We start from the raw sequence: 16,413 nt of genomic DNA, 5'->3' as shown, positions 1-16,413 counted from the left end.
CAGTTCACATTGGTGAGATCATACAATATTTGTCCTTTTGTATCTCATTTATTTAACTCAACATAATGTCCTCAAGGTTTATCCATGTTATCGCATGCTTTAGGACTTCATCCCTTCTAACTGCTGAATAATATTCCATCGTATGTATATATCACATTTTGTTTATCCACTCACTGGTTAAAGGACACTTGGGTTATATCCATCTTTTGGCAATTGTGAATAGTGCTATGAAAATCGGTATGCAAACGTCTGTTTGGATCCCTGCTGCAATTCTTCTGAGTATACCTATAGCAAGATTACGAGATCACATGAGAGTTCTGTGCTTGGCTTCCTAGGGAACCACAAAATGCCTTCCACAGTGGCTCTACCATTTTACACTCCCACCAGCAGTGAATAAGTGTTTCTATTTCTCCACACCATCTTTAACACTAGTAGTTTTCTGCCTGTTTAACAGTGGCCTTACTAGTAGGTGTGAAATGATATCTCATCGTGGTTTTCATTTGCATTTCCTTAACAACTATTGTTGAGCATCTCTTCATGTGCTTTTCTGACATTTGTATTTTCTCTTTGGAAAAATGTCTGTTCAAGTCTTTTAACAATTTTTTAACTGGGTTGTCTTTTTATTATGGAGCTGTAAGATTTCTTAATATTTTCTGGATAGTAAACCTTATCAGGTATGTAGTTTTCAGAAAGTTTCTCCATTGAGCAGAGTGACTTTTCACCTTTTTGACAAAGTCCTTTGAAGTACAAAAGTCTTCAGCTTTGAGGAGGTCCCATTTATCTAAATTTTCTTTTGTTGCTTGCGCTTTTGGTGTAGTCTGAGAAACCACAGCCTACCACAAGATCTTGAAGATTGTTCCCTACATTTTCTTCTAGGCATTTTATAGCTCTGGCTCTTTTATTTAGGTCTTTGATCTACTTTGAGTTAATTTTTATATAAGTTGTGAGCCAGAGATCCTCTCTCATTCTTTTGAAAGAACCATTTGTTAACTGATGAGCCAAAACAATGGTCCTTCTTGGGAACTGGACTGTCTGCAAACTTTGTCAAACTCTTAATGTGTTCTGCTTTTGAATCTTGGTTTTCCTTCCATTGCCTATTGAAGTGAAAGGAGAAGCCCTTTAGAGAAAGTCAACACAGCAAGTAGTCAAAGTCCCATCACCATAGCTAATAACATAACTCACCCCATTTACCACCATGAAAATCCACAAAGCAAATTCAAAAATTTGAAAGAAGAAATGGAAACAAACATTTCAACATCACTTTTATCCTCATTAATCTTCCTGATTTCAAAGTCTATCTTTTTTATTTTCTTAAACTCCTATATATGAATATTGCTGTTTTCAGAAAGTATTCATCATAATCAAACTTTACTATAACAAGCAATTTACTCTTGCCCTGAAATATGTGTGTGTGTGTTTCTATTTGTGTTTGTGTGCGTGTGTGTTGATTTGGGGCCCTAAAATTAACAGGTTGAGAAAAGGCGATATATAGCCACACTGTATAAATTTTAATACTCGGAAAGTTTAGCTATTTAAATCTGGTCTTACCTGACAATGGTTGATAGTCATGTACCCACTTAGAATCAGCGGCTCAGGGTCCTTAGTTGTCTCTGCTAGGCTTCAATTCCAACTGGTTTCTTTCCATTAGGAAAAATATACAGAGTCGGTTTCAGTCATTTGTTTTGAAGCAATTTCTAAACAGGCAAGATCTGAAACCAGAGGTGTTTGTCAGTATTTTAAAATGTAAAATTGTTGGGCGAATTAGAGCCTGAACCCACATTTTAAATTTTTGTTTGCCTGTTCCCATTTCCATTGGTCCCACAAGGAAACGGGCCTAGGTTGGATTAGGGTATGTTTAAAATCCTTGTGCAATTAGTAATAACTTTTCCACAGAGCCGTCTTCACCAGTGGAAGGAAATCCTGGAAATGTTTTAGAAGACCTTCACAAAAAGGACATTTTGTTAACCACAAAATACATTGAGATAGCTTTGAAAGAGAGGCACTGTTTAGGATTGTTTTTATGTCTAGTTGGAGTAGGGGGATGGCTGAGAGGATAACTATAGGGTTCCTTCTCTGCTAGAGCTTGTCCTCCATTGTCTGTTGTACTGCAGTACTGTTTGAAGATCAGAGCATTTTAGTTTATCTTCTGTAGTTCCGAAATGCCAGTCAATAAATACTGGCTGCGTAAGAATCACCTGGAGAGCTTCAAGTACAGATCCCCGACTTCCTCTCCCCTTTTTTCTCTGGTTCGTCTGGGAAAGGGCCTGGGAATTAAAGGTCTCCAGCAGCCAAGTGTAGGAATTACAGCTCTAGAATTTTTGGAACAGGCCTCCAAATCAAGAATGTTGTGGATTGGCAAAATGTAGATGTGCAAACGACCACCACAAATTGCATGCTTTTTCCCTCCAAATTTGCAGGTGTGACTGTGTACGAAACAAGATGTGCGCTGCGGCCTTTGGAGTGGTTTCTGTGGCTTTGGCAGTGGTGAGCGGCTTTGGCCTGATGTTATACTTTGGAGTGCCGTTTGTGATCATAGTTGCAAATTCACCATTTCTTATTCTGGGTGAGTAAAACAAAGTGATGAGAGAACGAGCTGATGTTAGACTGTGGAAAATAATTCTATTTAGGTGAGTCTACAGAATGCCAAAATGAGAGGCAGGACACTGGAAAAACAAGTTGAATATTTTAAGCATGACGTTACAGTTGAAAATATCTAGTATCCCAGGGGAAAAAATGGACAAAGGACATGGTCAGGCAATTCATACACACAAAATAATATGCAAGCCACTGAAAATAAAAGAAAAAATATTTGACATCTCAAATATTAAGGGATATAAATTAAACCAACAGTGACACACCTTGTCATTAAATAAATATTAGCAAGATTGAAGGTGTGGGGAAAGTTGTGAGTCATTAAATATTAGCGAGATTGAAGGTATGGGGAAAGCTGTGAGCAAATAGACACTCTCATATTTGACTGGGGTGAGGTATAAATTGATTTATACTTTTTTTAGTACAATTTTCAACAGTAAGTCAAAAGATTTAAGAAATAAATACCTTGGACTCACCAATCCCACTTATTGGAATCTGTCCAATAATTAGACAGGTGTTCAAAATGTAGAGCAAGTATGTTCATTTCAGTGTGATTTTTGAATAGGAAAATATTAAAAACAACTCTATCAATATGGGATTGGGCAAATCAAACAGCATATTAAAATGTTGCAATCACATTTATTCTTTAAAAAGAGGTAGATATATCATGTTATATGAAAACAGCAGGCTATGAAACTGATTGTTTAAAATATATAGAGAGATACAGTTATAAGAATATATTTGTATAAAACAAACCCTGGATGGACATACCCCAGTGCTACAGGGATCATCCTTAAATGGTAGAATTATAGTTACTTTAAATTTTTCCTTTGTACTTTATTTTCAGAATTTCTTTTATAGTAAAAATAAGCAACAGCATTTATATTTTGGAAAAGGAACAATTTGGAATGAACTAATATTTGGTTTCCAGGAAGACATAATGGATGAGCTGTGTCCTGGGTGTCAGCTTACTTATTCAAGCTCTTGGGACACACCTTCTAAGCACAGACACAGTCAATCACTCAGTGTACACCACAGCCATAACTAGCCACTGTTAAGGTGTATGTAATTGATGATGTAAGAACCATTTTTGTATAGTCTGTGTATACATAATAGACAAAGTATGTGTGTGTTGTGTTTGTATGCATGTGATTTCAGCAACTCAAGCAAGAAATGTGTGAGGACAATTTCTGAACAAGATTCTATATATAATAAAATTAGGTTTTGGCACACCTAACACATATCAGTGAGTTCTCTCTTGGCCCTCAGTGCTTCTGAATCTTCCATTTTATCTTCCCTTTTATCCACAAAATTGGGATCCTGGAAGCTGGCAGTATTAGGGGAGCCTGGCCACAGACTTGTGCCAGTTAGGGTCCTTCTGCCTTGAGCATACCTATAGAGCATTTGAACTGGGAACAATGTTGCAATTCCCATATCCTTCCAACTTGAACATGTTATCCATGGAGAACGTTCCAGAAGGTTGAAGTTAAGATCAGCATTTCAGTTCCGAGCACTGATTCTGTATCAGTATACCCAGAAACAAATGTGTAGATGAGTGAAGGTCGTGTCAACTCCAGTAGAAGCTTGAGGGATGTGATAGGCTCATGTTGTTTCCTCTTAGTAATACTTCTTTCCCAGTTTTCAGTGACATGTATTCTCAACTGTTCCCCTGTCTTCGCTATTCCAAGCCCATCATGAAACGTCATTGTGGAGAGAATCTAATGACTTAATAGGCATTGATATGTAAAAGATTCCTAAGATTTACCTTGGTTTCTGATCTTAGTGGTATTTGCATTTTAATGATATTAAGCCTTGACTTGGGCAAATGAACTCAATAACAGCATTCTAGATATTAAGAAGAGATTAGCAGGAAAGGAATGTTTGTGCATGTTTATTTGTGTGTGTACATAAATTATACAGAGTCTCTCAACTCATACCCCATAGATGCTAACTGTACAACACATAAGGTAGCTTATATTTTAAGCAGTGGAATGTTGGCTGGACGAGTTGGTGCATTCATGTGAAAATGGCTTCTGAGAGAAAATGGTCTCTTAAGCAAACCAGTAGAATCGAAGATACATTACTAATCCTGCTTCCACCCAATCAACTCCAGTTTCTTGATCTCCTCCTAAGAACACTTTAAATACCCTCTAGGAGTAGAGCATACTATACCATGTGTACAATTAATAAGAGTATGTACAAAGCACAGAGTTATTGCAGAGAAAGAAGTGATCGATTCTGTTTGCTCACAGCAAAGGTACTACATAAGCAGAGACTGGACAGGATAAATAAGACTTGAATAGATGGACAGAGAGAGCGGTTTCCTTTTAATGGACATTGTGATGGATGAAGATTCTGGTTTTGTTTACAGGCATTGGGGTCGATGACATGTTTATCATGATTTCTGCCTGGCAGAAGACCAGCCTCATGGACAACATAAGACAGCGGCTATCCAGTGTCTATTCAAAGGTGGCAGTGTCCATTACAATCACCTCCATCACCAACATCCTGGCCTTCTATACCGGGATCATGACCTCTTTCAGATCCGTACAGTACTTTTGCATCTATACAGGAACGACCCTGCTCTTTTGTTATTTTTATAACATCACCTGTTTTGGAGCATTTTTGGCCTTGGATGGCAAAAGAGAAGTAGTCTGTCTATGCTGGCTGAAAAAGCCAGAGACTCCTGACCAAAAATGTTCCTCATTAAAAAAGGCATGCTGTCTCCCCTTCAGTGCTCTTCCTGATGAACTTGGAACTGGGACCCATCCAATGAATTTGTTCTTTAGAGACTATTTTGGCCCTTTTCTCACGAGCACAGAATCTAAGTTTTTTGTGGTGCTGATATACATTTTATATATCATAAGCAGTATATATGGGTGTTTCCAAGTGCAGGAGGGTTTAGACCTTCGAAATCTAGCAAGTGACGATTCCTACATCATACCATATTTCAATATAGATGAACAGTATTTTTCAAATTATGGTCCCAGGGTTATGGTCGTTGTTACTGAAAATATTAAATACTGGGATAAAGATATTAGGCAAAAATTGGAACAATGTATAAGTGATTTTGAATACAATGACTATGTAGATAAAAATCTTACAGAGTTTTCGTTACAAACATATGTGCAATATATGGAAGAAAAAAACAAGATCTAAATGATAAGAATACTTTTGTTAACAGGTATTCCCAATTTTTTAAATGAATTTCCAAATTTTGTTTATGATATTAATATTTCATCATCACATGGTATCGTATCTTCCCAGCCTTCATTCAGACCCTGGGTGTTGCTTCTGCAGCGCATAAGAAGATAATGCTACACCAGCTACGAAGCATCGCCAAAAAGTGTGAAATTCCCCTAATGGTTTATAACCAAGCATTCATATATTTCAATCAGTATGCTGCAATATTGGAAAACACTGTTCGAAATGTCATTGTTGCATCACTAGCTATGTTCGTTGTTTCCTTACTGTTAATTCCTCATCCACTCTGTTCTTTATGGGTAACTTTTGCTATTGCTTCTGTGATCGTGGGAGTAACAGGTTTCATGGCATTCTGGAACGTTGATCTGGACTCCATATTCATGATTAATCTTGTCATTTGTATAGGGTTTTCTTTTGATTTTTCTGCACACATTTCCTACGCATTTATCTGTAGTTCTAAGCCTTCAGTCAACCAAGAATCAATTGAGGCATTGTATCTGTTAGGCTATCCAGTATTACAAAGTGCAATTTCAACAGTAATAGGGGTGTGTGTTTTATCTGTAGCTAAAGCCTACATCTTCAGGACATTTTTTAAGATTGTGTTTCTGGTTATGGTATTTGGGGCTGCTCATGGCCTAATTTTTATTCCGGTATTCCTAACCTTCTGTTTGTTTGAATGTCCACTAACAAATCAGAGACCACTTGTAGAACTCCTGATTGTCCCAATCCCATCTGATAAAAATGCACCAGTAAGGATAGCCAAGAAACTTAAAACAAACACATGTTTCCTTGACTCCATAATCCCATTTAAAAATGTTATCTAAAATAACCTGAGAAAAATTAGTCTTACATTAAAATATCTTTACTAAATTAGGAAGTAGTGTCATATTTATTATGGTCTGTACAAGCCAGTCTAAACATAAAACTTTCCAGTTCTATTTTGGGTTTTTTTTTTCTTTATTTCTTCAATAGAAGCTTATGCCTGAAATTCAGGTATTTAATATATTATTCATACTATACGTGGAATATGATTTCTTTATAATTAAAGAAAAAAATGAAATTACAACATTTAGAAATCATTCCATTCTACATCTGCAATCAGTAATTCTTAACATCATCACATAGATGCATGATCATCATTTCTTAGTACATTTGCATCGATTTAGGAAAAGACCTAGCAAAACAACAAAAAAGATATAGAATGTAATAATATAGAGGAAAAAATAAAAATAATAATAATAGTAAAAAAAAAAAGACAAACAAACAAACAGACAAACAACAACAAAAAAACCTATAGCTCAGATGCAGCTTCATTCAGTGTTTTAACATGATTACTTTACAATTAGGTATTATTGTGCTGTCCATTTTTGAGTTTTTGTATCTAGTCCTGTTGCACAGTCTGGTATCCCTTCAGCTCCAATTACCCATTACCTTACCCTGTTTCTAACTCCTGCTGGTCTCTGTTACCAATGACATATTCCAAGTTTATTCTCGATGTCCGTTCACATCAGTGGGACAATACAGTATTTGTCTTTTAGTTTTTGGCTAGACTCACTCAGCATAATGTTCTCTAGGTCCATCCACGTTATTACATGCTTCATAAGTTTATCCTGTCTTAAAGCTGCATAATATTCCATCGTATGTATATACCACAGTTTGTTTAGCCACTCGTCTGTTGATGGACATTTTGGCTGTTGCCATCTCTTTGCAATTGTAAATAACGCTGCTATAAACATTGGTGTGCAAAAGTCCATTTGTGTCTTTGCCCTTAAGTCCTTTGAGTAGATACCTAGCAATGGTATTGCTGGGTCGTATGGCAATTCTATATTCAGTTTTTTGAGGAACCGCCAAACTGCCTTCCACAGTGGTTGCACCATTTGACATTCCCACCAACAGTGGATAAGTGTGCCTCTTTCTCCGCATCCTTTCCAGCACTTGTCATTTTCTGTTTTGTTGATAATGGCCATTCTGGTGGGTGTGAGATGATATGTCATTGTGGTTTTGATTTGCATTTCTCTAATGGCCAGGGACATTGAGCATCTCTTCATGTGCCTTTTGGCCATTTGTATTTCCTCTGCTGAGAGGTGTCTGTTCAAGTCTTTTTCCCATTTTGTAATTGGGTTGGCTGTCTTTTTGTTGTTGAGTTGGACAATCTCTTTATAAATTCTGGATACTAGACCTTTATCTGATATGTCGTTTCCAAATATTGTCTCCCACTGTGTAGGCTGTCTTTCTACTTTCTTGATGAAGTTCTTTGATGCACAAAAGTGTTTAATTTTGAGGAGCTCCCATTTATTTATTTCTTTCTTCAGTGCTCTTGCTTTAGGTTTAAGGTCCATAAAACCGCCTCCAATTGTAAGTTTCATAAGATATCTCCCAACATTTTCCTCTAACTGTTTTATGGTCTTAGACCTAATGTTTAGATCTTTGATCCATTTTGAGTTAACTTTTGTATAGGGTGTGAGATACGGGTCTTCTTTCATTCTTTTGCATATGGATATCCAGTTCTCTAGGCACCATTTATTGAAGAGACTGTTCTGTCCCAGGTGAGTTGGCTTGACTGCCTTATCAAAGATCAAATGTCCATAGATGAGAGGGTCTATATCTGAGCACTCTATTCGATTCCATTGGTCGATATATCTATCTTTATGCCAATACCATGCTGTTTTGACCACTGTGGCTTCATAATATGCCATAAAGTCCGGCAGTGTGAGACCTCCAGCTTTGTTTTTTTTCCTCAAGATACTTTTAGCAATTCGGGGCACCCTGCCCTTCCAGATAAATTTGCTTATTGGTTTTTCTATTTCTGAAAAATAAGTTGTTGGGATTTTGATTGCTATTGCATTGAATCTGTAAATCAATTTAGGTAGGATCGACATCATAACTATATTTAGTCTTCCAATCCATGAACACGGTATGCCCTTCCATCTATTTAGGTCTTCTGTGATTTCTTTTAACAGTTTTTTGTAGTTTTCTTTGTATAGGTTTTTTGTCTCTTTAGTTAAATTTATTCCTAGGTATTTTATTCTTTTAGTTCCAATTGTAAATGGGATTCGTTTCTTGATTTCTCACTCAGCTTGTTCATTACTAGTGTATAGAAATGCTACAGATTTTTGAATGTTGATCTTGTAACCTGCTACTTTGCTGTATTCATTTATTAGCTCTAGTAGTTTTGTTGTGGATTTTTCCAGGTTTTCGACGTATAGTATCATATCGTCTGCAAACAGTGATAGTTTTACTTCTTCCTTTCCAATTTTGATGCCTTTTATTTCTTTTTCTTGTCTAATTGCTCTGGCTAGAACCTCCAACACGATGTTGAATAATAGTGGTGATAATGGACATCCTTGTCTTGTTCCTGATCTTAGGGGGCAAGTTTTCAATTTTTCCCCATTGAGGATGATATTAGCTGTGGGTTTTTCATATATTCCCTCTATCATTTTAAGGAAGTTCCCTTGTATTCCTATCCTTTGAAGTGTTTTCAACAGGAAAGGATGTTGAATCTTGTCGAATGCCTTCTCTGCATCAATTGAGATGATCATGTGATTTTTCTGCTTTGATTTGTTGATATGGTGTATTACATTAATTGATTTTCTTATGTTGAACCATCCTTGCATACCTGGGATGAATCCTACTTGGTCATGATGTATAATTCTTTTAATGTGTTGTTGGATTCGATATGCTAGAATTTATTGAGGATTTTTGCATCCATATTCATTAGAGAGATTGGTCTGTAGTTTTCTTTTTTTGTAATATCTTTGCCTGGTTTTGGTATGAGGGTGATGTTGGCTTCATAGAATGAATTAAGTAGCTTTCCCTCCACTTCGATTTTTTTGAAGAGTTTGAGGAGAGTTGGTACTAATTCTTTCTGGAATGTTTGATAGAATTCACATGTGAAGCCGTCTGGTCCTGGACTTTTCTTTTTAGGAAGCTTTTGAATGACTGATTCAATTTCTTTACTTGTTATTGGTTTGTTGAGGTCATCTATTTCTTCTTGAGTCAAAGTTGGTTGTTCATGTCTTTCCAGGACCCCGTCCATTTCATCTAAATTGCTGTATTTATAAGCGTAAAGTTGTTCATAGTATCCTGTTATTACCTCCTTTATTTCTGTGAGGTCAGTGGTTATGTCTCCTCTTCCATTTCTGATCTTATTTATTTGCATCCGCTCTCTTCTTCTTTTTGTCAATCTTGCTAAGGGCCCATCAATCTTGTTGATTTTCTCATAGAACCAACTTCTGGTCTTATTGATTTTCTCTATTGTTTTCATGTTTTCAATTTCATTTATTTCTGCTCTAATCTTTGTTATTTCTTTCCTTTTGCTTCCTTTGGGATTAGTTTGCTGTTCTTTCTCCAGTTCTTCCAAGTGGACAGTTAATTCCTGCATTTTTGCCTTTTCTTCTTTTCTGATATAGGCATTTAGGGCAATAAATTTCCCTCTTAGCACTGCCTTTGCTGCATCCCATAAGTTTTGATATCTGTGTTTTCGTTTTCATTCACCTCGAGGTATTTACTAATTTCTCTTGCAATTTCTTCTTTGACCCACTCGTTTTTAAGAGTGTGTTGTTGAGCCTCCACATATTTGTGAATTTTCTGGCACTCCGCCTATTATTGATTTCCAACTTCATTCCTTTATGATCCGAGAAAGTGTTGTGTATGATTTCAATCTTTTTAAATTTGTTAAGACTTGCTTTGTGATCCAGCATATGGTCTATCTTTGAGAATGATCCATGAGCATTTGAGAAAAAGGTGTATCCTGCTGTTGTGGGGTGTAATGTCCTATAAATGTCTGCTAAGTCTAGCTCATTTATAGTAATATTCAGATTCTCTATTTCTTTATTGATCCTCTGTCTAGATGTTCTGTCCATTGATGAGAGTGGTGAATTGAAGTCTCCAACTATTATGGTATATGTGTCTATTTCCCTTTTCAGTGTTTGCAGTGTATTCCTCACGTATTTTGGGGCATTCTGGTTCGGTGCATAAATATTTATGATTGTTATGTCTTCTTGTTTAATTGTTCCTTTTATTAGTAGATAGTGTCCTTCTTTGTCTCTTTAACTGTTTTACATTTGAAGTCTAATTTTTTGGATATTAGTATACCCACTCCTGCTCTTTTCTGGTTGTTATTTGCATGAAATATCTTTTCCCAACCTTTCACTTTCAACCTATGTTTATCTTTGGGTCTAAGATGTGTTTCCTGTAGACAGCATATAGAAGGATCCTGTTTTTTAATCCATTCTGCCAATCTATGTCTTTTGATTGGGGAATTCAGTCCATTGACATTTAGTGTTATTACTGTTTGGATAATATTTTCCTCTACCATTTTGCCTTTTGTATTATGTACATCATACCTGATTTTCCTTCTCTCTACACTCTTCTCCATACCTCTCTCTTCTGTCTTTTCGTATCTGACTCTAGTGCTCCCTTTAGTGTTTCTTGCAGAGCTGGTCTCTTGGTCACAAATTCTCTCAGTGACTTTTTGTCTGAGAATGTTTTAATTTCTCCCTCATTTTTGAAGGACAATTTTGCTGGATATAGGAGTCTTGGTTGGCAGTTTTTCTCTTTTAGTAATTTAAATATATCATCCCACTGTCTTCTAGCTTCCATGGTTTCTGCTGAGAAATCTACACATAGTCTTATTGGGTTTCCCTTGTATGTGATGGATTGTTTTTCTCTTCCTGCTTTCAAGATCCTCTCTTTCTCTTTGACCTCTGACATTCTAACTAGTAAGTGTCTTGGAGAACGCCTATTTGGGTCTATTCTCTTTGGGGTGCGCTGCACTTCTTGGATCTGTAATTTTTGGTCTTTCATAAGAGTTGGGAAATTTGCAGTGATAATTTCTTCCATTAGTTTTTCTCCTCCTTTTCCCTTCTCTTCTCCTTCTGGGACACCCACAACACGTATATTTGTGCACTTCATATTGTCCTTCAGTTCCCTGATCCCCTGTTCAAATTTTTCCATTCTTTTCCCTACAGTTTCTGTTTCTTTTTGGAATTCAGATGTTCCATCCTCCAAATCACTAATTCTAGCTTCTGTCTCTTTAAATCTACCATTGTAGGTATCCATTGTTTTTTCCAGCTTTTCTACTTTGTCCTTCACTCCCATAAGTTCTGTGATTTGTTTTTTCAGTTTTTCTATTTCTTCTTTTTGTTCAGCCCATGTCTTCTTCATGTCCTCCCTCAATTTATCGATTTGATTTTTGAAGAGGTTTTCCATTTCTGTTCATATATTCAGCATTAGTTGTCTCAGTTCCTGTATCTCATTTGAAGTATTGGTTTGTTCCTTTGACTGGGCCATATTTTCAATTTTCTAAGCGTGATCCGTTAGCTTCTGCTGGTGTCTGGCCGTTTAATCAGATTTCCCTGGGTGTAAGACCCTGCAGGTTGAAAGATTTTTCTGTGAAATCTCTGGACTCTGTTTTTCTTATCCTGCCCTGTAGGTGGCGCTCATGGCACTCATCTGTCTGCAGGTCCCACCAGTAAAAGATGCTGTGGCTTCTTTAACTTTGGAAAACTCTCACTGTAGGGGGGTTCGCCAGCCGAAGCGGCTTGGGGGAGTGCCAATCCAAATTTCCCAGTTGGCCTGGGGCGCCAAGCATGGTGGGGGGGCGCCAGCCGCCGCGGCTTGGGGGAGTGCCTATCCACCATTCCCAACCAGACCGGGAAGCCATGTGTTTGGAAGGGACCCCGGTCGCCGTTCTCCGCGGCTTGGGGATCTCCGATTCAATTCTCCTAGCTGGCCCGGGGGGCCGCGCGTGGTGGGGGGCGCCAGCCGCTGCGGCTTGAGGGGACTGCCTGTCCAATTCTCCCAGCCAGCCTGGGAAGGAGGGAGGGAGGGACTCCAGCCGCCTGCCACCCCGGCCCGGGGAAGCCCGCACCCCTCGGCGATCTCACCGGAGCGGGTTCACCCAGCCAGTCAGCTGTTCCAGAATGGGGTACGCTGTCTTCTTGGTCTCTGTCATGGCTCCGGGAGCTGTTCTGTTTCGTTTCTACTTCTCTAGTAGCTGTTCTGGAGGAGGAACTAAGACCCACGTGTCTTACTAAGCCGCCATCTTCTCCGAAAGTCTGGAATATGATTTTGATTGTACTCCCTACATGCATTAGTATGTGAAAATGCTACTTAGTTATTGTCCCAGTCTGTGGTTTTTCCATGCATTTTCTTAATGGTGTCATTTGATGAGCAAACGTTTTTAAAGCTGAAAAATCCAGCTTATCGAGTTTTTTATGGTTAATGCTTTAATGTGTCCTCTCTAAGAAATATTTGCTGATTTCAAAGTTACAAAGAAATTTATGTATGTTTTCTTCTCAAAGCTAGTAGTTTTAATTTTCATATTTAAGTCTGTAATCTGCCCCAAATAATTTTTTTGTGTGGTGGGAGATATAGGTAGAGGTTCATTTTCTTCCCATCACAGTTGTCCATAATATCAGTTAGATTCATCCTGTGTTGTTGAGTAAACCAGCAGTTCATTCCTTTCTACTTCTGGGTAATATCCCATGTATGAATATATACCACAATTTATTTTACCCATTCACCTCTCGATGGACATTTAGGTTATTTACAGTTTGGGACTGTTACCAGTAAAGCTGCTATGAACATTCTTAAGGGTATATCTTTTCATTTGCCTTGAATAAAAATACCTAGGAGTACAATTGCTGGGTTATTTGGGATAGGCATATCTTTCACTTTAAAAGAAACAGCCAAATTGTTTTCAAAAGTGTGTAAGCCACTTTACACTGCCACAAGCAGGGCCAACAACATGATTTGTAGGACCCAGTGCAAAATGAAAATGTGGGCCTCTCGTTTAAAAGCAGAGGGAAAATAAGAGAGTTAAAAGTACTAAGATATAAAGCCATTTTCTTTGAAAATATTATTTATTTATAAAATGTAATTTGGGAAAAAGTGATACATGAGTAACAACATAAATTTACGGACTGCAAAAAATATTTTTGGTGTCCTAATTGTATATAATGCAACAAACAGTAATATTTTACTAATGTGATACCTTGATTGATCGTAAGATTTTGTTAGCTCACTTTTATGTAAATTCATTAGGTCATCAAACTCTAGACTTTCAACAACTTCATTTTCAACTGACATCATTGAAAGAGATGTTAGTCATGCTTGGCAAATATAAGATTACAGTTAATTTTTAGTAATTTTTAATTTTGGGAAGGATCATTCTACTGATGCAGTGGTTACCAAAGCTGTTTAGAGTATCTTATAAGCTGTGATTTTTGGATAAATATCTGATAAGTTATTTCAAAATATAAATTTGCATACCTCAAGAGCTGATGATGCTTACAGACCTATTTTTCTAAAAAGATATATATCTTCATACAAATCAGTTTTATGTGTCTGAATTTCATTTTAAATGTAAATTTATACAATGATTAATGTTTCCTCTGCCATTTCCTGTAACTATGGAGATTGTGCCCAAAAAAAGTGTCTTTATGATTTGTATATAACTGAAAATGTCTATCTATATTATATCTTCAATTATAAGGAAAAATTAATTTTAAAATTGTCTTCCTCATTAGTAATTGGTTCATCTAAAGCTTCATATAAAAATACTTTTTTTTCTGTAGAATGCAAACAAGTCATCAATTTCTGTTTCGAAGCCTGTGGATATTTGCTTTGTAATGTTGGAGTAGTTTCAAAATCGGAAGGTTCTAGGCTCTTTGAAGAATTCTACTAATCCCTTTAATATGCTCTATTGCAATATCCACGATTTTATTTTGTAACAAGTTATGGACAGGGTTTTCCACCCGAGCACCAGAATCCAGCCTCAGCACTCAGACTGGTGAATTAATGTTCATGACGATGCCGCAGGAACCGGCCCCAGACAGACCAGCAAGCCAGACTCCTCGTGCATGCTTGCCACTGATAGCGCCAGTCTGGACCTAGGTCCTGACCCCAGCTGCTTCCCTGGGGTCCTGGGGCAATCCGACGACACATGTGCACCTGGGCGCCTAGTTGGCATGCACGCTGTCCTCAGCCTGCTGCGCCCACACCCGCACTCACTGACACTTGCGCCATCACCTCTGCTCATGCAGATACTCCATTGCCCACTGGACTTCACTTATGAAATGAAAGTTCAAAGATATAATTATTAAGCATCTCAAGACTGTGATGGCAAAACCATTAAACCATGGGTGGGGCCCTTTCTGAGAGCAGCTACTCCCCCATGAGGCTCACTTACCCAGCAGAGTTGCTCCACACAACTGTCCATAGTTGATATTGCCAGTCTAGCTGTCCAGCGGAGGTGGAATGGTATGTCATGTGCTCTTAATTTTTCTTTTCCTGATGACTTTTTGTGTGCCTATTAACCATTCACTTAGGGTCTTTTTTGTGAAGTGCTTTGTTAAAGCCCTTTGACCATTTTTATTGAATTGTCATTTTTAAATTCTTTATATATTCTGGCTACAAGTTCTATGCAAATATATGTGATACAAATTCTTCCAATCTGAGGCTTTTCTGTGCATTTTCTTACCAGCGTCATTGAATGAGCAGAGGATTTTAAAGTTGATAAATCCAATTTACCAAATTGTTTTTTATGTTTAGTATTTTGTCCTAAGATATCGTTGTATTCTCCACAGTGACAAAGAAATTCACTTTCTTCTCCAAGCTTAAAATGTTAGCTTTCACATTGGTGTATGATCCATCACTAATTTTTGTGTTTGTTGGTGGATATGGATAGAGCTACATGTTCCTCCTGGAATAGTTATCCAGTTGATTAGTATCATGTATAGAAAGAATACCCTTTCCACATAAGAATAACTTGGCACCTTTGTTAAACAATCAATTTATCATCCATAGTGGCTCTGTTTCTGTTGCATTGATCTGTTTGTACATACTAAGGCCAATACCACATTGCCTTGATTACTGAGGCTTTATATTAATTCTTGAAATTAGGTTGTGTGAGTTGTCCATTCTCCTTCTTTTCCAAATTGTTTTGGCTATTCTGGGTCCTTTGCATTTACATATTAATTTTAGAACCACTTGTCAGTTTCTCAGAAAAGCCAACTTGGGATCGTAACTGGTTTTTTTTTTCTCAACTGATGTCATTTTATTATTGGATGTTAATTAATCAAGATACATCATCCAAGCTCAATTTCAGAAGAAATATAAGTAACACAGTTCCTCTAATATCTAAAAAGAGAAAGGGAGATCCTATTTTTATGGGCTCATCTTATCAGCTAGTTGATTTCAATAGTTTAAAGAGAAAGCAAGTAAGGGCATTCCAAAACTGATTACATTTTATGCTTGTTCAGAAATTAAAAATGGGATACAAGGTAATTGTGTATTATTAACTGTGCTGGTTTGAAAGGATTTGTGTACCCCAGAAAAGCCACACCTTAATCCTAATCCAATCTTGTGGGAGGAACCCTTTCTCTTAAACCCTATTCAGCACTGCATGTTGGAAGCTTTGTTAGATTATCTCCATGGAGATGTGACTTGTCCAATTTTGGAGGGAGATGTGACCCCATCTATTCCACGTGGGTCTTGATTAGTTTACTGAAATCCTTTAAAAGAGGAAGGATTTTGGAGAGTTCCCTTTTTAGAATGATGATAGTGCCACAAAGCAGAGAGCCCATGCCACCGGAGACCTTTGGAGATGAAGGA

The 16,413-nt window shown here is 37.3% G+C and overlaps 1 protein-coding gene across 1 annotated transcript; it reads left to right on the top strand.

The window, feature by feature from the left end:
- Positions 1–2,159: 2,159 nt before the first annotated feature.
- LOC143682726 (patched domain-containing protein 3-like) lies at positions 2,160–14,441 on the top strand. Its single transcript, XM_077159247.1, is given in 7 exon segments — positions 2,160–2,209; positions 2,328–2,563; positions 4,964–5,734; positions 5,737–5,774; positions 5,776–5,854; positions 5,857–6,545; positions 14,376–14,441. Coding segments are annotated over 7 exon segments (1,929 nt in total).
- Positions 14,442–16,413: the final 1,972 nt, after the last annotated feature.

Source organism: Tamandua tetradactyla, chromosome 1 (genome assembly GCF_023851605.1).
Source record: "Tamandua tetradactyla isolate mTamTet1 chromosome 1, mTamTet1.pri, whole genome shotgun sequence".
Classification (NCBI taxonomy): Eukaryota; Metazoa; Chordata; class Mammalia; order Pilosa; family Myrmecophagidae; genus Tamandua; species Tamandua tetradactyla.
This window is presented reverse-complemented; position numbering and strand designations above follow the sequence as displayed.